Consider the following 24,100-nt stretch of genomic DNA (forward strand, 5'->3'; position numbering starts at 1 on the left):
TACAGTGCTTTCACTAATATAGTATAAGATGAAAATGTATTCATTTTATGAAGCCTCTCTCACTTTACGCTTTAATATATATATATATATATATATATATATATATATATATATATATATATATATGATAAGACCCAGAGTTATACCGCATGCACGCCAATGATGAAAGTTACACAAAAACTGTCTTAAATGTAAGATATATATAACCATAGACAGTGGTGCTCAATGGATAATAGTAATTATAGTACAACAAAAAAGCATCCATATAGTAAGCACACGGGTATACCAAATTAGGATATAAATGATGAATTTTAATGATATAGAATAAAAACAAGGGCTAAAATGTTAAAAAGGGAGGGGGTCGCCACAAGGACAATTCAATTCTGCGTTTTATGTGGTTAGCTGTGTCAAGTTGGCTGGTATTAGCAACAATATTGCACTTCATGCCATGCTCACAAATGATAACGCCAGCATACTCTTACAACTATTGAGTTGTTTATGTACCATATCTTGTCCATTTGGTTATTAGAATTGTCCTTGTGGCGACCCCCTTCCTTTTTAACATTTCAGCCCCTGTTTCAGGTCTTAAGGATATCCCTGCTCCAGCACAGGTGGGTCAATCAGCGGCTCAGTCATTTTGACTGAGCCACCTGTGCTGGAGCAGGGATATCCTTAAGACCTGTTGGAGTTCCCTGAGGACTGGAGTTGGGAAACACTGCCTTACAAACATTCTATTTAGAGGGTCTCTTGTTACAGCTGAACTGCGCAGGTTATTTTGAGAATGGCTTTGCTAACAATATTTCACTTTAACGGATAATCGCTGCAGAATTTCACAATGACCAAAGCAAGGAGAAATAGGGTGCTCAACCCCAGTATAACTTCATCCAGATAAAGACTGTTATTACAGTATATAACAATTCCATGAAGAAACAAGTAGGAGTGGGTATAATATATAGACCTGTGAGTCACTTGAATAAACACATGACAGTACTCAACTATTGCAGTCTTAAAGTCTCTTACCCACTCGCGTCATCTCCAGGAATAATCAGTGGCGTGCCAGCCATGAAGGGAAATCCAGAAGCAGTAAGAAGAGAACAAATAGCGCACAGCCAGGGAGCCTGGTGGAGATAAAAATAAAATTCCATTTATTTCAGTGCATAGCTGATGACATCTTCACCCCGTTGGGGACAGAAAAACACACCTCCTACGCGTTTCGGACCGGTAGGTCCTTTATCAAGGAGTCTGGTAGATGGAGCAATCAGTTACCTTATATACCCGTAACTTCAATAAACTAATTAGACAAATCTGTGCACGATCGTGTAAAAATCCCCATTGCGCATGCGCGTGACGTCACGTGGGGCGCCACCACAAAGGCACCAAGGCCTGTGGGTAAGAAATGCGGACAAGTGCGGGGGGGTGTTTCTTACCCACAGGCCATGGTGCCTTTGTGGTGGTGCCCCGCGTGACGTCACGCGCATGCGCAATGGGGATTTTTACACGATCGTGCACAGATTTGTCTAATTAGTTTAATGAAGTTATGGGTATGTAAGGTAACCGATTGCTCCCTCTACCAGACTCCTTGATAAAGGACCTACCGGTCCAAAACGCGTAGGAGGTGTGTTTTTCTGTATTTTTCAATGTTCAATGTATGTTTCAATATTTATAACTAAATACACCCCCCTAACACATACAATACAGTAATGGGCAAAATTACTATTATCCACATATGGATAATAATGCATTTGCCCATTTTAAATACATATAAATTATGATAAATACAGTAAATACATATTACACTTACCTTTTCCAGGCACCCACGATGAAGGCCGTCTTCATCCTCATCTTCATCCTGCCCATGTCCCTCCGGTGCTGCAAAACATACACAAGAATAAAAATAGCCCCTAACCCCTTAATCACCTTAGCAGTCATTAACCGCTACAGTCATTAAGGGGTTAACCAACCCTCACCCACCACTATAAACATGTCCTATACATTAAATACATCAATCCCCCCCACAACCCTCCAACACATACAGTACAATAATGTGCAAAATAACTATTATCCAGATAGGGATAATAGATTATTTGCCCATTATTAAACACATTAACTAGCATAATAAAAGAAATAAAGTTCTACTGACCTCATCAAAAAGAAGCCCCCTCGACAGCAAATTCCGTGTCCTCTGTTGCCAACAAAATACATAGCCAATACATTGCAATTACATTCTGATATCAATTAACCCCTTAATCACCTTATCGGATAATAACCGCAAAGGTAATTAAGGGGTTTAGCCACCCTGGCCCGATACCCACCCTTCACACATTCATTTGTACAGTGGCTTCATCATGCAACTATATATATATATATATATATATATATATATGTATATATATATATATATATATATATATATATATATATATATATATATATATATATATATATATACAACTATATGCTCATCTGCATGTCTTAGGCAGGTCTGCAACCCCACCTTTCACCATTATCACCCAGCACACAGCACTTACACTGCAGCAAGGGATTCTGGGAAATGACATGCAAATAAGCACACAGTGCCACTTTTTGCTTCAAAAACCATTTTTAACATGGTTCCCTATAGGCTTAAGCTTGCTGCATGGTCACAGCTTTGAGCACAGCCACATTTGCATATTTTCTTTGCTGTGGAGGGTTTTTGTCACTTTTTTTACTCACCATAACTTAACTCAGTATATATATATATATACATATACAGTATACAGTATACATATACATATACATATACATATACATATATACATATACATATACATACAGTATATATACATATATATAAAAGCTGTGTTCAAAACAGCATGCATTGGCTTGAGGATTTGCTTGTGTAATACGAGCTTGAGACAAAAGGTGGCACTGAGTGCTCATTTGCATGTCATTTCCCAGAATCCCTTGCAGCAGTGGAAGCGCTGTATGCTGGGCGATAATGGGGAAAGACAGGGTTGCAGACCTGTCTAAGACATGCAAATGAACATACAGTAATATTTACAGTTGCGCTATATATATATATATAAATCTATATATACCAATGCATGCTGTTTTGAACACAGCTTTTAGACAGAGGCTGGGATGAGATGCAAAGCCATTAAACCCACTCACAGACATGTTTCAACCTTTTTTTTTTTTTTTTAAAACCAAAAAACGCCACAATACCTACACTACCGACACACTTTATTGCAGCACGGCTAGCACCGCAAGCCGGGGGATGCCCCGGCGTGCTAGCCGCACTCCCTCAGCGTGCCGCGCATCACCGATGCGCGGTCACGCGTCATCGGGTGCCTGCGCCCCCTGCACACGTGTCCAGGGCTCCCCGAGGGAGCCCTGGTGTCCCGCGATGTGGGGGACGGCGGCAGGGGGTTCCGGGGGACCTGGCGGACCCGGCAGCGGGAGGGAGAGCGCCCCGATCGGAGGGCGCTCCTCCGCTGCTTCGGCGCGCGCCCGGCACCCTCCGGCGCGTGCCAGGTTACTGCTGCGGCCGAGAATGGGCAAATGCTTGAATAAACTCGGCCGCAGCAGTAAGCATGAATTACTTCCCAAGTCCTACATTAGGCTTATCGTACTTTCTCCAGAACATATACATCTACTTACTTCTTTTATCCCAGCAACTTCTCTAAGAAAACACTGATATTACATGTATCACAACTTTTCACTAAATTTCATACGTCCTCTAAAGACACTTTTGCTTTTTGAAAATTTTCTCTCAACGAATTCGTTTTGTCTCTTCTGACGCTACTGAGATACCTGCCTGCCAATTTAAATTTTCTATCAGCCGTTTTACATACCGCTGCCTCTTTTCACTTTCCAAACCCTTCATAATTTCTAACTTTCTCCTCGCCAGGTTCTCCTCCTTACTTTCTCCTTCTCCCCCTTCACCCCCACTCTTTTGGCCTGCCTTTTCTTCACTCTTATTCCCACTTACTCCACTTACACTTCTCGGTATTTTCGTTCCCTCCACGCTTATCTGACTTTTTTGTGAGGGCGAGCTATTACTCTCACTACTCTCTTTCTCCCTCACCTCTCCCCTAGCCTCTTTTATTTTAACCCACTGTACATGCTCCTTTTTTAATTCTTCATATTGCTCTTTTGTCAGCTGTTTTCTTTGGTACATCATTTTTTCCAATCTTTCTATTATCTGTTCATCACTACTACCCCCATGCTGCTTCCGGAAAATACCCACCCAAAACAGAACATCTCCCACTGCGTTCTCAAAATGTTCCATTTTTTTCTTTTAGGGTTACCTTCCCTGATACTTTTCCATCTTTACCCTCTACACCCTTCTCTCTAGGCTCCACTTTATTCTGGCTATCCTTATCTTCCTTTGTTTCTATCCCTTGCGAAGACTTGTTTTTGCTTCCACTAACAACAAACCCTTTACACTTACTCTTTCCCTCTTTACCCTTTCCACTCACACCACCAGGGCCTGCCTTCTCCTCTGTTTCTTTCGCTTCCCTATCTAACTTCTTATTTTCCTCTTTTCCTTTACTCACGGTCTGTTCCTCTTCCCCACTCCCGTCAATACTGGACAAATCCAGCGCACAAAACTTTAACTTCATCACCCTATCTTGCCGTAGCTCACTCTTCCCCTCCCCTTCAACTGTACAAACATCATTGTCACTTTGTAAACTACGTTTTTGCGCCCCTTTCTTGGGTCCGGTCGTGTCAATTATTTCCACTTCCACCTCCCCCTCTATTGGGCCACTCTCTACCATTTCTTCCCTTCTTAAATCATCCTCATACATTGCTGTTATAGCCGGATCAAGCTCTCCCTCTTGGGAACTCTCCATCTCACAAATACCCAGACCCTCCACTGTCTCTTCCTCTTCTTCTAGCACGATGCCCCCTTTTGCTGCCTGGGCATATGTCCTTTTTGTGCACTGCCATGCCAAGTGTCCTTCCTCTCCGCATAGATGGCATCTCTTAGGGACTCCACAGTTGGCTGCAGTATGTCCCTCTTCCCCACAATTATGGCACACAATTCCCGTTTTCGTGCAACCCTCCTTTGTATGTCCATAAGTGTGGCAATGCCTGCAATATAGAGGCTGTCCCGGGTTAAACAAAAATCCTCTGTCTCCTCTGATATTGAACATGGCCGGTGGGTGTGTCACTCCTCCCGCACATGATGGATCCCGTCTGAACCGTACCCAGAAACGTCTCTTCCCGTTGAACATGCCATACAGGTTTTTAAGTTCTTCACCTCCTCTGATCATTTCACAATACCGTTTCAAAAAAGTCACAATCTCCTCTTTCCTTACATACGGATTGTACATGTGAAGTACAAGTGGTCTCTCCTCCAGCATAAAACTTGGAATTACCTTGATGCCGTGTAAAATCGGGTCCCCAGACTTCTCCTTGCATTTTTCAAAAGTGCACCAAACATCCGCTTCTTGATGACAGGTCAGGTCATAAATCTCCTGTGCAGGGAAATCCTGAAGGCAGAAGATCCTCTCAGCGTCCAAACCGATCAATTGCTTCAGCACCTTCTCCACTATCCACAGCAGGTTCGCTCGACTTCTCTCGGTCTCCTCGATCATGGAACCGAATGGAATTGCGCATTCCAGCTTGCGACGTCATCTCTGCTCTCCCAAGCTCAGGTGCGGCACCCCAAAAGCAGCAAGGGACTTTAGCCAGTAAAGGCGATGTCCCAGGGCAAAGGTGCCGGCCCCTCACTTCCGCATCTGCTCGCTCAGAACCGCATGCTCAGGATCACTCCTCTTAGCTCAAGATGGCGTGCCCCCCCAAAAGCAGCAGGAGTCTTTAGTCCCCGAAGGGACGATGACTCAAGGCCAAGGGGACACAGTCTCCGCTACACAGCTTTTTTTTTTTTTCCTCACGAGAGGGTACACCCTCTCGCTCATCGGATCCCAGTCCACTTCAGTGGATAGGGAGCTTGCCCTTGGACTGTCCAACCGAAGTCAGACCCGCCCTCAGTGCCCAGTTTCCTTGGAGGTTTCAGCCCGAAAGCCTAGGTCTCCAGGGACATTGATGCCTTCCTCCGTTAGGATTCAGGACATCCGTCTCTTCCTCCCTCTGGCCCGAGGCCCGCAAGGGAGTTCACATCATCTCCCCTCTTTCGAGGGTTGTGCGGGTGCACCCCAGCCCCAAAGGGCTGGTTGTTCGAATGCCATCCCCCCTTAGCCCGAAGGCTCAGGGGTTCTGTGGTCCGGGGCCTGGACACCACCTCTCAACGAGCTAGAGGGCCAAATGCTTGCCACAGACCTTTCCTACTGGAGCCCCATGTAGGATAGTACTGCATTTGGTCATAGCTGTGCAGGTCGAGAGGAGCACTCATCTCGCCTTGATCTTAGCCAAAAGGCCGAGAAGCGATCCCCCACAGACAGCTTTTTTTTTTTTTCCTCACAAGAGGGTACACCCTCTCGCTCATCGGATCCCAGTCCACTTCAGTGGATAGGGAGCTTGCCCTTGGACTGTCCAACCGAAGTCAGACCCGCCCTCGGTGCCCAGTTTCCCTGGAGGTTTCAGCCCGAAAGCCTAGGTCTCCAGGGACATTGATGCCTTCCTCCATTAGGATTCAGGACATCCGTCTCTTCCTCCCTCTGGCCCGAGGCCCGCAAGGGAGTTCACATCATATCCCCTCTTTCGAGGGTTGTGCGGGTGCACCCCAGCCCCGAAGGGCTGGTTGTTAGAATGCCATCCCCCCTTAGCCCGAAGGCTCAGGGGTTCTGTGGTCCGGGGCCTGGACACCACCTCTCAACGAGCTAGAGGGCCAAATGCTGCCACAGACCTTTCCTACTGGAGCCCCATGTAGGATAGTACTGCATTTGGTCATAGCTGTGCAGGTCGAGAGGAGCACTCATCTCGCTTGATCTTAGCCAAAAGGCCGAGAAGCGATCCCCCACAGACAGCTGTTCATAAATGCCCTGCCTCGGGAAGTCTTTGAGGCAGTACACCTTCGTCTCGTCCAGCTCCAGCATCTCTCCAAGGACTTTCTCCACCACATGTTGCAGTCTCACGTGGTCTCTCTCGGCTTCCTCGACCAGGAACCGGACTGTATTCCACATCCCACCGAAAGCCATCGTCCGCCTTGAATAAGCTCAGGTGCGGCACCCTAATTGCAGCAGGTGGATTAAGCCCTTTTGGGCGATCCCACCAGGCAAAGGCGCCGGCCCCTCACTTCCGCATCTGCTCGCTCAGAACCGCTCGCTCAGGATCACTCCTCTCAGCTCGAGATGGCGTGCCCCCCCAAAAGCAGCAGGAGTCTTTAGTCCCCGAAGGGACGATGACTCAAGGCCAAGGGGGCACAGTCTCAGCTGCACAGCTGTTTCGACCTTGATTTTTTTATTTTTTTTAAATGTTTTATTCACATCACATATATTTACAAACAGAAAATGAGAACTTTTCCAAAAGATAATAAATCACATAATTACATTTCTTCAAAAACACATACTGTAAATACATTACTTTCTTTACAAAAAAGGTCAGAATTTATCTTGTCATTCCACAGCTTTTCCTTCTAAACACACAACAACAAAACCACTTTTCCACACCTTCAACTAACACCACCTAGATTCTCATATTCTCCCTATATATACTATTCTCATTACATTTTCTTTCTCTTTTTCCTCTTCATTTCTTTACATAATGTTATACCTCTATTCCTTTTCTAAACCTCCTTTCTTTATTTTTGCTTTCTTTTTCTGTTTTTTTCTGCTTTTCCTGCTTTTTAACATACACCCATTCCATTATTTCCTCCCCATTTACAATCCCCACAAACTCCAAAACTTTTTCCACCTCTTCCCCTGAACAAAACTCTTCTCTCCTCCTCTCCTCTTCTTTTGCTTTACAGGATGCTGCTTCTACCTCTGCTGCATGTCTAATTATCCAATCGTCCTCACAGTCTTCCTCCACTAACTTTTCCCTTTCCACAGAAAGACCCTTCTTACTTCCCCTCTCAAAAACTACCTCCTCCTCTACTCTAGGCTGACATTCTTCATTCTCTTTATAATCACACAGAAAGTCACAAAATAACCTCTCCTCTGTTGTAAGCTGATATACTTCCTTCTCTTCAGACTCACACAATATTTCACTCACAAACTCCAAAACTTTTCCCGCCTCTCCTTCTTTTCCCTTTCCATCCTCACTGACATAACCTCTGAGCTGACCTTTCTCACTATTCTGCACCTGTACATTAGTCTTTTCCGGACTCTGTCTCGTCATTTGTCAAGCACGATTACCCACAATTGATGACATCGTACTTGTCCTTTTTGTGCACCAAATCTCACTCTTCTTTAAACACTTTCTTGCCAAATGTCCAGACTCATAGCAAAAGTCACATTTCTTTTGTACTCTGCATTTTGCAGCCACGTGACCCTCTTTACCACAGTTGTGACACACCATTCCCACCTCCCCACATCTCTCTTCCAAATGTCCATATTGTTGACAGTTCTTACATCTCTTGGGTTGGTCCCAATATTCCAAAAAGCCTTTTTTCCCCACCCACCTTGAAAACAGCAGGGGGGTGCATCACTCCCCCTGCACATGCTGGGTCCGGTCTTAGACGTACGTGAAATTCCCGCTTGCCATTAAATATCCCATAGCAATTCAAAAGTTCTTCACCATCTCTTACAGTTGCACAATAATGTCTCAAAAACAAGGCTATCTCCTCCTTCTTCACAAAAGGATCATACATGTGCACAATTATGCTTCTTTCCTCCAACAAAAAACTTGGGATAACACTGATCCCCTTCATCCTCTGGTCACTCGCGTTTTTCTTGCATCTCTCATGTTTTTCTTGCATCTCTCATATGCACTCAAGCAGTCCTCCTCCTTGAGGAAGGTCACATCAAAGATTCCCTCTTCCTGGAAGTCCTGCAGACAGTAGACTTGTGCAATCTTCATCTCCACCAGGTCAATCAAGATCTCCTCCACGATATACTGGAGTCTCACCCGGGCTCTCTCCGCCTCAACCACCAGGAATCTGATGGTCTGCTTTCGGTACTCCATCGCCGCCGTCTTTGTCCTCGTCATCCTGAGCTTCGGTGCGACGCCCTAATAGCAGCAGGGGGGTTAAGCCTATTATGGCGATTCCCCCAGGCAAAGGCGTCGGCCCGTCACTCTCTCTCTCCTGCTCACGTGCTTGTCCGCTCCTGACCGCCCCCTGCGCTCAAGCTGTCATGCTCCGTCTGTCCGACCGTCAAGGATCTGGTGCGGCACCCCAAAAGCAGCGAGGGGGTTTAGTCCATCAGGACGATCCCCCAAGGCCAAGGCATGTCATTTGCATGTCATTTACCAGAATCCCTTGCTGCAGTGGAAGCGCTGTGTGCTGGGCGATAATGGGGAAAGACAGGGTTGCAGACCTGTCTAAGACATGCAAATGAACATACAGCCACAGTGTGTGTGTGTGTGGGTGTGTGTGTGTGTGTGTATTATTAAGGTTATGGTGGGTAAAAAAAAGTGACAAAAACCATCCACAGTAAAGCATAAAGCAACTGTAAATATTACTGTATGTCACAAAATTTTTATCGTACGTGCTTTTTTCCCCCATCCGGACGCAAAACCATTGAGCTTATGTGTCTATTAAAGAAACTGTTATGAAACCTTCTGCCACATTCAGCTGTATGCAACGCACGAGCATAGAACTTAATGTCCCAATGTAAGCAAACTAGGTGATTTTGACTAAAAAAGGCGCCTTCCAGAACATCCATCATTCTGTGCACACACATACAGGAGCTACTTGACTGAGGGATGCCCAGAGTTTTCCCTTGCCACAAACCCCCAGATACAATACGGACAACTGAATTTGGTCAGAATGACCACGTATTGTTTATTAACCAACCATGAAGACAACTAATATGATTACACCATAAAGCAGACCCTTCCTGGTCAGATTGCACTCGAACCAACACGGGTAGTGGGCACTTGCCACACACTTATCAAAATTACCCACAAGCCGCCATAAGCCTGTGGTAACTGCACATCTCTGTGAAGTGTCCCATAACCCCAGATGTCTCATGCCAATGCCACCAATTTCCCACAGCTCCCACGCCTCTCGAACCATCACCAGGCCTGCTACCACCTCAATGAGGGGCAATCTGACCAGACCCCAACCAGCAGCTGTGACACAGGAAACAACATTCCTGAATCCCTTACACACATCATTATTTTATGTATTGTTTTTTTTAGTTTTTACACATTTTCTTATACTCTTTATTTAAATTCTGTTATAACACTAATTCATACCTTTTCTCTTTTATTCTCATTTCTTTCCTTTTTTTTCCCTTTAAATGAGGTATAAGAACTTGCACAATTAAAGCAAAAACAAAACAGGAATAACACAAAAACCAGGAAGGGTGGGGATCCTTTGAACGCTGCAGCAATATCGTATGATCCCTTCCCGACAAACCCCACCTTTATTGTATTGTATGTCTTTATTTATATAGCGCCATTAATGTACATAGTGCTTCACAGTAGTAATACATGTGGTAATCAAATAAATAACAGATAATATAAATAACAGATCATGGGAATAAGTGCTTTAGACATAAACGTAACATTAAGGAAGAGGAGTCCCTGCCCCGAGGAGCTTACAGTCTAATTGGTAGGTAGGGAGAACGTACAGAGACTGTAGGAGGGAGTTCTGGTAAGTGCGTCTGCAGGGGGCCAAGCTTTATGTATCATGTGTTCAGAATATTCACAGTGCTATTCATATGCTTCTTTAAGCAAGTGTGTCTTAAGGTGGGTCTTAAAGGTGGATAGAGAGGGTGCTAGTCGGGTACTGAGGGGGAGGGCATTCCAGAGGTGTGGGGCAGTCAGTGAAAAAGGTTTTAGGCGGGAGAGGGCTTTAGATACAAAGGGGGTAGAAAGAAGACATCCTTGAGCAGAACGCAAGAGTCGGGATGGTGCATAGTGAGAAAGTAGGGCTGAGATGTAAGGAGGGGCAGAAGAGTGTAAAGCTTTAAAAGTGAGGAGAAGAATGGAGTGTGAGATGCAGGATTTGATCGGAAGCCAGGAGAGGGATTTCATGAGGGGAGATGCTGAGACAGATCTAGGAAAGGGTAGAGTGATTCTGGCAGCAGCATTTAGGATAGATTGTAGGAGATACAGGTGAGAGGCAGGAAGGCCGGACAGCAGGAGGTTACAGTAATCAAGACGGGAGAGAATGAGGGCCTGAGTCAGAGTTTTAGCAGTCGAGCAACAGAGGAAAGGGCGTATCTTTGTTATATTGCGGAGGAAAAAGCGACAAGTTTTAGATATGTTTTGAATGTGAGGGGCGAATGTGAGAGAGGAGTCGAGTGTGACCCCTAGGCAGCGTGCTTGGGCTACTGGGTGAATGATCGTAGTTCCAACAGTAATGTGGAAGGAGGTAGTAGGGCCAGGTTTGGGAGGAAGTATGAGGAGCTCTGTTTTAGCCATGTTGAGTTTAAGGCGGCGGAGGGCCATCCAGGATGATATAGCAGAGAGACATTCAGAAACTTTGGTTTGTACAGCAGGTGTAAGGTCGGGTGTTGAAAAGTATATCTGTGTGTCGTCAGCATAGAGGTGATATTTAAACCCAAATGATGTTATTAGGTCACCTAGAGAGAGTGTGTACAGAGAAAAGAGAAGAGGTCCCAGGACAGAGCCCTGGGGTACCCCCACAGACAGATCAATAGAGGAGGAGGAGGTGTTAGCAGAAGAGACACTGAAATGGTGAAAATAAATGTGAACTAGCGCTAAAGTGTAAAACACAGTGTGATATTAAAAAAAACCTCTAATAAAGGATGGCTACCCGGTGATACTGCCAGTACTAACAGAATAACATAAAATAGAGAAAAACCTGGCGCCAAATTGTCAGTGGAATGTCCTGTACTCCTCAAGGGATCCGCACACTTGCTCGACAGACCATGCAAAGAAATAAACACAAACAAACAAAAATCATAGCGCAACACTGTAGGGTGAGCAGTAATGCACTAATATATACAAACAATTAAGAATCCTAGCGACAATTAAAACAACTATTTATTAAAAAGAAGAACTATGCCAAGACAAAGGACCGCAGGTCATCTGGGACACAAAAATTGGAGCCCTACTTACAGACAGCAAGGCTTAAACTCGCATGGTAGGAACAAGTCCTAGATAGAGATGGTCTCCCTGCCGGGTGATGTCTCTGCTCCACTGCGGCTCAAACTCCAGTCAGTCCCTACGATGGTAGCCGGAACCTCTCCGGCCGTGGAGGCTGGTGTGCGGGGTCCACAGCTCTGCACCGCGTGTAGACACGCCTCACTTCCTCCTCCGGAGCAACGGGAAGTCTCTGCGCCTTAAAGGGACAGCTGGCAGGCAGAATGAAAAGCAGGTCTCCAAAGCCAAATGACCTTAAACGTCCAAAGTCAATCAAACAGTGGCTGTGCCACTAGCCCTACGCGTTTCGTAGATGTCACTCTACTTCCTCAGGGGCTGGTCCTCTGTGATCATTATTCTATTTTCATCTGTCAGCTTCAATCCAGCAGTCACACATCAGGGTTGGGCGGATCCGCTGTACGTCCTGAGCAATCACTGCAGAGGTCGACAGCAGGCAGGTGTTTGGGGAAGCAGTGTTATCCACAGACAAGTGATGCTTCCTGCAGCTTGAGACGCTGCTGCAAGAGGCAGAGAGAGACACTGAAAGGGGCCTCTTCAGTGTCTCTCTCTGCCTCTTGCAGCAGCGTAGAAGTAGAGTGACATCTACGAAACGCGTAGGGCTAGTGGCACAGCCACTGTTTGATTGACTTTGGACGTTTAAGGTCATTTGGCTTTGGAGACCTGCTTTTCATTCTGCCTGCCAGCTGTCCCTTTAAGGCCACGGGTACTATCACGCGCGGGCGCGCAGAGACTTCCCGTTGCTCCGGAGGAGGAAGTGAGGCGTGTCTACACGCGGTGCAGAGCTGTGGACCCCGCACACCAGCCTCCACGGCCGGAGAGGTTCCGGCTACCATCGTAGGGACTGACTGGAGTTTGAGCCGCAGTGGAGCAGAGACATCACCCGGCAGGGAGACCATCTCTATCTAGGACTTGTTCCTACCATGCGAGTTTAAGCCTTGCTGTCTGTAAGTAGGGCTCCAATTTTTGTGTCCCAGATGACCTGCGGTCCTTTGTCTTGGCATAGTTCTTCTTTTTAATAAATAGTTGTTTTAATTGTCGCTAGGATTCTTAATTGTTTGTATATATTAGTGCATTACTGCTCACCCTACAGTGTTGCGCTATGATTTTTGTTTGTTTGTGTTTATTTCTTTGCATGGTCTGTCGAGCAAGTGTGCGGATCCCTTGAGGAGTACAGGACATTCCACTGACAATTTGGCGCCAGAAGAGACACTGAAAGTACGATGGGAGAGGTAGGATGAGATCCAGGATAGAGCTTTGTTCCGAATACCAAGAGTATGGAGAATATGAAGGAGAAGAGGGTGGTCCACGGTGTCAAATGCTGCAGAGAGGTCGAGTAATATGAACAGAGTGTAATGACCTCTGTCTTTGGCAGCATGGAGGTCGTCAGTTATTTTAGTGAGGGCTGTTTCCGTGGAGTGAGCAGTGCGGAATCCAGATTGTAGAGGGTCTAGGAGAGAATAGGTGTTGAGAAAGTGGAGCAAGCGAGAGAATACAAGACGTTCAAGGAGTTTAGAGGCAAAAGGCAGGAGGGAGACAGGTCGATAGTTAGAAAGACAGGTAGGGTCAAGCTTGCTGTTTTTGAGTAATGGTATGACTGTTGCATGTTTGAAGGAGGATGGAAAGGTTCCAGAGCAGAGGGAGGAGTTAAAAATGTGTGTGAGCGTAGGGATTATAGTAGGAGCAAGAGGTTTTAGGAGATGGGAGGGAATGGGGTCAAGAGGGCAAGTGGTAGAGGGAGAAGAGGCGATCAACAGCGACACATCCTCCTCTGAGACAGTGGAAAAAGAGTCAAGGAACGCAGGAGGAGAGTTAGGAAGAGGTGTAGGATGGGAGGAAGAAACAGAGGGGATGTTCTGCCGTATGGATTCCACCTTTTCCTTAAAATAGTCAGCAAAGTCCTGAGCGGAGATGGAGGAAGGAGAGGCAGCTGAGGGTGGTTTGAGTAGAGCATCAAAGACAGAGAACAGTCGGCGTGGGTTAGACTTGTGCATGTTGATTAGTGCAGAAAAGTAGGCTTGTTTAGCTTGCGAGAGGGCAGAGTTGAAACAGGATAGCATAAATTTGTAGTGAAGGAAGTCTGCGAGAGTATGAGATTTCCTCCAGAGGCGTTCAGAGGAACGAGTGGAGGAACGCAGCATGCGTGTGTGGGAATTTATCAGGGTCTAGGGTTAGAAGGGCGAGTGCGGCAGAGAGAAAGCGGGGCATGTAGATCAAGAGACGAGGACAAGACAGAGTTGTAGTTCCTGACCAGGTTGTCGGGGTCTGTAGCAGAGCTGAGAGAGGAGAGGGAGGAGCGTAAAGTGGACTCAAAGTCAGGTAAGTGAATAGAGCGCAGGTTTCTGCAGAACCAGGGGGTAGATGGAGGTGGAGAAGGAGAGAAGCGAGATAGAGAAAATGAGATGAGATGATGGTCAGAGAGAGGAAAAGGGGAAATGGAGAAATCGGAGAGAGAGAAGTTCTTAGAGAAAACCAGGTCTAAGTAGTGGCCATCCTTGTGGGTGCTGGCTGCAGTCCACTGTTGAAGGCCAAAAGAAGAGGTTAGAGAAAGAAAGCGGGAAGCCCAAGGGAGAGAGGGGTCATCAATGTGGCAATTGAAGTCCCCAAGGAGAAGAACAGGGGAGTCTGAGGAGAGGAAGAAAGAGAGCCAGGATTCAAAGTGAGAGAGAAAGGCAGAAGGGGTTGAGTAGAGGTAGGTGGGCGATAGATGACCGCCACATGGACAGGGAGAGGAGAGAAAATCTGGACAGTGTGAGCCTCAAAGGAGGGAAAAGCAAGAGAGGGAGGAATAGGAAGGGTTCGGTAACGACAGAGAGAGGAGAGCAGGAGCCCCACACCTTCACCCCTGCCATCAGTGCACGGAGTGTGGGAGAAGGAAAGGCCAGCATAGGAGAGGGCAGCTTCCAGAGCAGAGTCAGACTGAGTGAGCCAGGTCTCAGTTATAGCAAATAGGAGCAGAGAGTGAGAGAGAAAAAAGTCATGTACAGAGAGGAACTTGTTAGAAAGGGAGCGAGCATTCCAAATGGCACAGGAGAAAGGGAGAGAGGAGGGAGGGTGGCAGGGGATGGGTATGAGGTTGGAGGGGTTGACACCAGAAGGAGTAGAGGTTGCAATTGGCAGGCGAGGAAGAGCGCATGTAGAATAAGACAGGGACCAGGATTGGGAGAGATATCCCCAGAAGCAAGGAGGAGAAGCATGGATAGAAAAAGGATGTGTGAGGATGATTTGTAGGGGTGTTTTTTAGTGCAGGGGATATAGCTGTGTGGTGTCAGAGGATGCAGGTAAGAAAGGAGTTCATGTGAACAGAGAAGTGGAGAAGGAAGGAGAGATGGAGATATATGAATGGAGTTAGAGACATACTGAGGCTGGTAAAAAGAAGTGCATAATTTGAGAAGAAGTGAAGTCACAGCAAATATAAATGGTAAAGGCAGCACCACAGCAGTAATGATGCAGTCTGGTATTGATGATATCCTCCTTTCCAGCGTAGTTCAAATGCAGGAATCAGGGCCAGATGAAGTGAACACCCCTTCCTCACTTCTTTTGAACTTATACATATACCCCACCTCCCATGACCTTTCCCCCACTCCCTGGCCTCCAACCTAAAAATGTAACCCTTTTCCCCCTGCACTACAATCAAGGGAGAGGCATTTGTACCCCTCTCAAATGCACATAGAATCCCAAAATGCAACCAGAACCCCAAAATGACCGGAAGTATTGAAGACCAGTTTATCAAATGTCGCTAGGGAATTTTTCCCAAAGTTATATCTACCCCAAATCTTGTTATCCAATCCTTTATGCAGAGAGCTCATTCTTCAATCAAAACTGGATTGCTGTCTTTATCTGGCTTATCAATATATTCCATATTTCATACAGTACATGCTTTCCTGGAATCGTCTTTATCTTCACTTGCATTTCAATTCCATTGTGAAATATCCTAATCTGGAAAAAAAAAATTCCTTTGCTGCAACATTCAGGTCATTCATACAGAATATGGCTGAATGTCCGGTAGTTTGTATTAATTTTAGGTTACTTGCATCATGCAGCAGCAAGTCTAGTAATTATATGGCGCAAATACAAAAATGTAGAGAAGAGTAATTTGACACATGTATGTACTGTATAATGTTTAGTGTGTCATTTTGTCCCTACTATTTACAGTATGTGTCAATTAAACCTCCAGCTCTGAACTGACACTTATTCAATGTAGTCTGCGGCTACAACTTTATTGGGCTATACAGCTTACATTGTACAAAGCCCTGGAATGGTTAAACTCATACTTATACCTCTTCCATTCCTATATAGCACTGACCCATCATAAAATTTATGTTGAGATACATTTAGTCCTGGTGCATTAAACCTGGGTTGGGATTACACCGGGTGGGTGTTTTTACCAGAGCGCAGCTGTCGAGCAGCTTGGCTTCCAAGGAAGGATAAAAAAGACTGGATTAACTCTTTCATATGTAAGTGGATGCACAGGCTCACTTAACCTCTTTGTTGCCGGTGGAGTCTGGGCTGCAGTTAACAATTACATAGGGCATAACAAAATCAGCATTTAAAGGGTATCGGTGAGATCATAAAATGCACATTTTGGTATCAGGTAAAAAATTTTGTGCGTTATCGTTCTGTATTGTGTGTTTAGTATGTACTGATTTTCACTGATAAATTACCTGCTATTTTTATTATAATAATATATAATTCAGTTTTTACTGATGTACACCCTTTCATCAATTCACAAAATATTTTTCTGGGTACTTATTTTTGTTAGACTCCAACGCGTTCCACGGTTGTTGGGCGTCCTGCAGCTGTGAGATTAAAGCGGTTCCTGTAAAACGCGGAACAGACAAAGGGTGGAGGGCGGCAAATCAACTAACACCGCGCTTTGATTGGCTCAAGTCACCGTCTTCTTGCTGTAGTACAAATAAGCAAAAAATCAATAACTTCATTTAAAAGAAGGGGACAATGTTCAGTTTACACAAATATCCGCATGTACTGTAGTAAAATGTGTAAGTACAATAAAACAAAATTCCTGATTTTCCCCGCTTTCCATTTATTTATTTATTTTTCAACCAGATTTCCTCCAGATTTGAATGCTTGGAAAATAAACACAGAAATATTCCCGTATTTTTTAAAATGTATTTTTAACAAATAAAACAAAAACTTAGAACACTATTTGTATTGCAGCATGTTAATGCCAAGGGCAAGTTAAAGTCCCAAGAGTCAAGACACGGACTACTGGTGAAACTGCGTCTCTCTGTGACTTCTGACAAATGACGTTCCATATGGGACCTAACAGGGTCAAACAGAGCAGATGTGCAATATACAGCGATCTCCTAGTTTAGGATCCTGTGCCTCTCGCTGGAATTTGTCTGGCTCCCTCATCTGATGTTACTTATATACAAAGCAAGGGGAGGGAAGAAGGAAGGAATAATCTTCAATCAGAGGTTGGAAATAAAAGCTGTATGGTTTGCATCAGTACAGCACAGTAAACACCCCTGGAGCCATCCAGAAGGGGAGCAGAGAAAGAGAGGTAAGGAAGAATAGTTTCTTACAGCAGAACAGATTTTGAAGCAGAACTTCTGCAGGGCAGACATGCACTGGCACATTCTAACGGTTAGAGCACAGCAAGACTTCAAGTGACCCAAATAAGTGAGATTTGCGAGACTGAAAAAAAAATGTATTGTAAAAATAAGTTGAAAGATTCAGTTTAAGTCTATGATGCCACCGAGACAATCAGTGAGAGTACCTCTCAGGGAGTAAGACTCACATCGAGTGAGTGTTCTTTATAAATATCAGGAGAGAATTAAGGCAAATGTGAGCTGCAAAAATAGGTTAAAACACACTAAAAGGCGCTGCAACCTCCGCAACGGATTTACAGGGATCTCAACGTCTACAAAATTCCATTTTGGAAGCATTGTAGAATAAGTGCTATATTATTTTTGTATTGAACTCTAAATGTAGCTGAAACTAATATAGCATCTTGTCATTACTGCATCTAACTCCTCCACCTTACAAGATAAAATAAGGATTCCAATACCTTCAAATCTCTTGCTTTGCAGAAATGAATAACATTTAGGCAACACTATATTATTTGTTGTCAGAATATGACAGCATCGCCCTTCTACTTCTAGGAGCTGGTGTAATGGTTTGATATACTGTATACAGTAGTTACTGAGGTCTGATTAAATATTTATTCATTGTGCACAAAATCCGTGAGTTGCTTTTTAACCAGTCTTATGATGGTTCTTGCCAACTGTTGTTTCATTTGACATAATCTCTTGTAATCTTTACAACTCTCGTTTAATGCTTCACTGGACTTTTGAGAGCTACTGATGCTGTTGCTCTTAACCAGGGGTAGTCGACTCCAGTTCTGAAGAGCTACCAAAAGGTCAGGTTTTCAGGATATCCCTGCTTCAGCACAGGTGGCTCAATCAGTGGCGCAGTCGAAAATTGTTAAGGAACAATCTTCCATTCCAATCCATTTCAATATCTTTTGGTTTACAGGACCCAGTTGCTCCCACAATCCTTGAAGCTAATGTTCTGGAAGGACTTGTAACCGCGGCATGGATGGCTTACCTGTCCAGGTGAGATTTTGCATTCATTAGTATTTAGATGGCCAGTTTAAATTCTTGTGTGTATCTGACGGGAACTGCTGCAATGTCATATAGGCAGGCTGAGCCGAGTGGGATGGGGAGAGAATCCTATTTAGTATACATTTTTTTTTTTATAACTTGAATTTTTTAGTATACATTTTTACTTGTATACCCCCAAAAACCAAACAAGTGAAGAGATACCTGTTAACATACCAGAGATACCTTTGGAAATAGGCTAATGTGAATATTTCTCAGGTATCTCAGGTATCTCCCATGTGTTTCTGTTTTTGGAGGTATACAAGTCAAAATGGGTACTCTACTAAATATGACTCTCACCCCTTCCCCATTCCACCTTCCCGTGGTTCAGTCTGCCCTTGGTTTTCTAAATCAAGGTGATCTCCATATATTCTGTCCTTCTCTGCTGATTTCCACCAGCACTGCAACAGATTGTGATGCCTATTTGTAAAAGTGTCCCATACCGTAGGGCAAAAAAACAGCATCAGATTTAGCAAAATATATTAATCCGCTAGTGAACAATCTAAATATAATTAATTTGACAGGTTAAAGCCTGTGATTATGTGGGTGGCAGAAACCCTCCATGCTGTCTACAAATACTCCACCTTCAGGGTTTCCTTCCCTATTCCGGGCAGGTCAACCCTTCTCCCTCCCCTAATCCTTCTCAAGCACCTATAAAGGGCCCTTAAATTAATCCTGGCTCTATGCAAATCACTGGGATAGGCAGAGCCAAAGTTATCTATACTTCACTCCTGCTTCAATAAAGTACATTAAAATACAAGATATACACAATAGAGTTTGTGCAACATTGTTGGGGTTTTGCCCAAATGTTGTAATTAGGACACTTTTGTACATAGATCCCACTGTATGATCAGAAAGTTCAATACCTTACATTAAACCCTTTGCTGGTGATCCTTATAACTTTATGGCACTTAAATTACAGTCTATAATACAATTCCTTAGTAATAATGTGGTATTACTTAATAGTGATAGTAACCAGCAGACGGCATACTTTACTGCCTACACCCTAGACACAGTTGCTATTGAAGGGTAGCAGGATAGTGATCTGAAGCCAACAGCAGCAGTATCAGGGTTAATCCACAGACTGACATAGGCAGGCAGGATGAGCCCTGGAAATCCACCAAGTGAATGAAGTGCAGAGATTAGGGATTACCTGCCCTCCCCTTGGTTTTAACAGAGAAAATCCCCAGCATGAGGCCTGGTGTCACAGGGTTTGGGAACAGAGAGAACACATTGTGGGACATCGGCAGCAAAGAAAGATGCATCTGAGGAGAAAAAGGTGCCCTTACCCCAGTGAGGTCCCCTGAGCCTCCTTACCTAGCGCAAGCCTCTTACCAGAAATACAATCTGAAAGGAAGCACTATTCCTGGCTCTGTGGTCCTCGCTTTGTTTAAACTGGTAAGAGATTAATGTTTTCTCTGGATTGAGAGAGAAGTACAGAGGTCCATGTTACTGGATTAGACTGTCATTACTATTTTGATTGGAAGGGTTTTTAAATGCATGCTGGAGATGTCTTAGTGAAATAGGGAAGTAGTTTAAAAAAAAAAAGGAAAACAAGTAGAAGAAAGCACATTAATACCGTGCCTGTAACAATCCTATATGCTGCGTACTGCGCGTTGTACTGTAATTGTGAAGCGCTTTGAGTCCCATTGAGTGAAAAGCGCTATATGAAATAAAATTATTATTATTATTATTATAATGGTAGAAAGAAAGTCTCTGCACAAGTTGCTGTCTCAGAAATGGCTTTGAACCTCTGTGCTGTCGTAGGGGACAACAAGAATTGAACGCCAGTGCAGCCTTGTGTTTTTGGGGCATTCACATTTGTACAGCACAATATGGAGGTATAGCGCAATATTGTATTAACCAATATTAGATGATGCAAAGGAACGTCATGCAACCGCAAGCAGTATATAAATATATGCTTATCCATACAATCTGTGTTTATTGGGATCATCGTCTCCTATGGTATTTTAGATACCCCCTTCATCATACAATACTTACAGAAGACTTTATGGCAGGGGTGGAAATCTCCGGTCCTCAAGGGTCACCAACAGATCAGGTTTTAAGGATATCCCTGCTGCAGCACAGGAGGCTCAATCAGTGGCTCAGTCGAAGACTGATCCACCTATGCTGAAGCAGGGATAACCTGAAAACCTGACCTGTTGGTGGCCCTTGAGGACTGAAGTTGCCCATCACTGCTTTACTGTCTACTTTGCTTCTACAATGGTTTAATGCAGGGGTCTCAAACTCCGTCCTTAAGGGCCACCAACAGGCCAGGTTTTATGAAGCAGGGATATCCATAAAAGCTGGCCTGTTTGTGGCCCTTGAGGACTGAGTTTGAGACCCCTTGTTTAATGTTCCCTGCTAGATACGCACCTGGCTGCAAAAATGCTAACTAAAGATAGGAAAATAATTTACTGGCTGGAGCCTTCTCTACTAAGTGGTGCTTGAATGGACCACCTACAACCTGAAATATATTAAATGTTTGTGCTTTTTGACAAAAAATATAAGCCTGGCAAATAGCTCTGTAGCCCTAGTAAGAAATGGGGCTATAGTTCTATTCTCCTCCTGGTATAATCCCTGGTAAGGCAGGTTGCCAGGAGTTATCATGGGTTTCCCCCACTTCAAGCACTGCCCTGAGTGGTGGAGGTAGGTCACCTGACCCTATATCAAAGCAAGAGACATAGGGGCGGTGCCTGCTGAGATCATAAAAGAGCAGTGCAGTTCCTATTTAGTGTGCCTGTTCTGTCAGTCTGACAGTAGTGATAGTGAGTTAGGAGGAGAGGAGTGATCAGCTCATGAGTAGAGCTGATCTAGCTATAGTTAGTAAGGTGGAACCAAATACCTCTCACCCTGCGTAGGGGGTGATGGAAGAGCTAGCCCCACTCTGGATGCCTTCGGTCCAGAGTGGTGGCAGGGAACATCACAAGGGAGAACAGTTAGTAGACTGTGCATGAACTGTACCTGTCGGCTGCTGCTGCTGCTGCCCAAGAGAATAAAGAGACTGCTGCTTTTAAAGATAATCCTTGTGTGAGACTGGAATCTCTCATCTCTGTGGGGAATCTCTGTGGTAAGGATTCCACCCCGCATTCCTGGGGCTTACTATAGTTGGAGGCGCTGCACCCTTGAACCAGAACGAAGGCATCCACCACAGTAACCTGTTCCTGTTATCCCCCATGTCATCTCGGGAGACTCAGACCCTCCTGTTGCCAGCAGGTATGCACCACACAGAGACACCTAGCCAGACCCCAGAACACCTTAGGGGACCCTATCTGCGATTGGGAGGGGTAAGATGGGCTAGAGCTCCATTCGTAAACATAACCATAATTCAGTGGAGCATCAGCAGAACTAATAAGTAAGGAATGACAGCCAGTTTATTTTGGCAATTTTTGCGATTTTTGATGAGCAAATTGTGTGAAGGAAAGGTTGCACCGCTTCTGCTGACAGATTCAACGCCCCATCATTGTCTGGCTTCCACACAGTGTTCAATAAACAATTGAGAAGACTGGCAGTATGTGATGCAAACTTTTACAGGAACGGTTATAACTCTGCTGACATATGGGCCTATTGAAGCAGCTCAAATTTACATGTTTTACTATTCTGTAAGCCCTTTTCAGATTTGCAACAGATATGCAACTGCTACCCTCAATGGCAAGGTTGTGGGTTCTAATCCTATTGGGTCTAACACCAGTACCCCTTTCATCACAAGGTTGTTTAAATGGATTGGTCTTAAGGATATATTTTAGAATGTGTGACTCATTTAAATATACTTCGTATAGACAATAGCAAGCTTCCCAGGGCACCTCAGGTATGTTCATTTTTCAGCACAGTCATCTCTCCCTAATTTATTTGGAGGGAGGTATGAGGGGACATATACAGTATACAACTGGAGATACCATTAAGTTAGGAAGTCCCTACTCCTTCAGCAAGTGCGGATTGTCACTTTTTATAGAAGTGGATTAGAAAATGTGATTTGCAATAGAGAATACCGTTTTTTCACATGTTTGCTTCTTGTGAACATGCCAAATTGTGTGATTTGGCAATGACAAATTCGGAGCTACTAGAATAAGACCCATAATCTAATCCGGGGTGCTCCACTCCAGTCGCAACACCCCCCCCCCCGCCATGGGCCTCATGCACTAAGCACCGAAAAAGCACTCTCGGCAAGGGTTCAAACTCGGCATGTTTTTGGCGTGTTGCCCTTGCAGTATGCAGGAAAGCTCAAATCCCTGGCGAATACGTGCGAGAGCAGCATTTCAAAACATGGCAGGTTGCCGGTGGCTAACCTTGCCGATAAGGTGTCCCCTGCCGAGATCAGCCTGCAGCAGAGAGAGATCCGTCACTCTCTCTGCGCAAACATCGGCAAATTAAAAATTATTTGTACTAGCATTTTATGCATAGTGTAGATGTGCAGGGGGTCTCCGGAGCTGAACCACATTGGTTTCAGGTCCGGGGACCCCCTGCTTCCCGAGATACAGGCCCCTTTATGAGGTGCCGGTATCCCTCTACATTTAAATGTCCCGATCACGTGACCACGGGCTGTAAACAAAGCAGAGGGATACCGGCACCCCATAAAGGGGCCTGTATCTCGGGAAGCAGGGGGTCCCCGGACCTAAAACCAAAGCGGTTGACCTCCGGAGACCCCCTGCACATCTACCCTATGAGTAAAACACCCATATGAATAAACAATAATTCATTACCGTAGCGGCTATCCGCTAAGGTAATGAAGGGGGCTGTAAATGCATTTTTCCTGCCTCGGATGCATGCCGGGGGTCTCCGGTGCTGGTATTAATGGGTATCAGCTCCGGAGACATCAATCTGGCATCAATCTGAGGCAGGAAAAAGGCCAAAATATTTTCTAAGTGCCGTCCGCCGCCCGTGCCGATCCTTCTCCCCACCAACTTGCCAACTTTAGTTGGCGGGACGGATTGGCGTGAAAATGTCAATTCTGGAGTGGCGATCAGCAGCGAAAAGCTGATCGGGGCTACTAGAATTGAGCCGGTTTCAAAAAGTGCAGATGAGTGCCGAAAAGTGGCTTATCGGGGCTTATCGCCACGCGGCTGCCGATAAGTTTTTTCGGCAAAAAAAAATGCAGATTTTTGGTGTTTTCGGCAGTTTATCAGCGCTTATTGAATCGCAAACGCATTATTGCCGAAAAATGGCGAAAAACGGCTTTTCGGTGCTTAGTGCATGAGGCTCTCTATCCCTGCTTCAGCACAGGTGGCTCAATCAGAGGCTCAGTCTGACTGAGCCTCTGATTGAGCCACCTGTGCTGAAGCTGGGATATCCTGAAAACCTGACCTGTTGGGGGGTGGGTGGGGGGGGGGGGTTTGTGCTATAGGACTGGAGTTGAG

At 45.0% G+C, this 24,100-nt stretch overlaps 1 protein-coding gene across 1 annotated transcript in view; it reads left to right on the forward strand.

The window, feature by feature from the left end:
• The first annotated feature begins 17,434 nt into the window (after positions 1-17,434).
• LACTBL1 (lactamase beta like 1) overlaps positions 17,435-24,100 on the forward strand; it is a 38,367-nt gene continuing 31,701 nt past the window's right edge. Inside the window, 2 exon segments of the mRNA XM_075605795.1 lie at positions 17,435-17,647; positions 18,622-18,701. Coding sequence (XP_075461910.1) covers positions 18,681-18,701 — 21 coding nt within the window. The 5' untranslated portion in view covers positions 17,435-17,647; positions 18,622-18,680.

This window comes from Ascaphus truei, chromosome 6 (genome assembly GCF_040206685.1).
Source record: "Ascaphus truei isolate aAscTru1 chromosome 6, aAscTru1.hap1, whole genome shotgun sequence".
Lineage (NCBI taxonomy): Eukaryota > Metazoa > Chordata > Amphibia > Anura > Ascaphidae > Ascaphus > Ascaphus truei.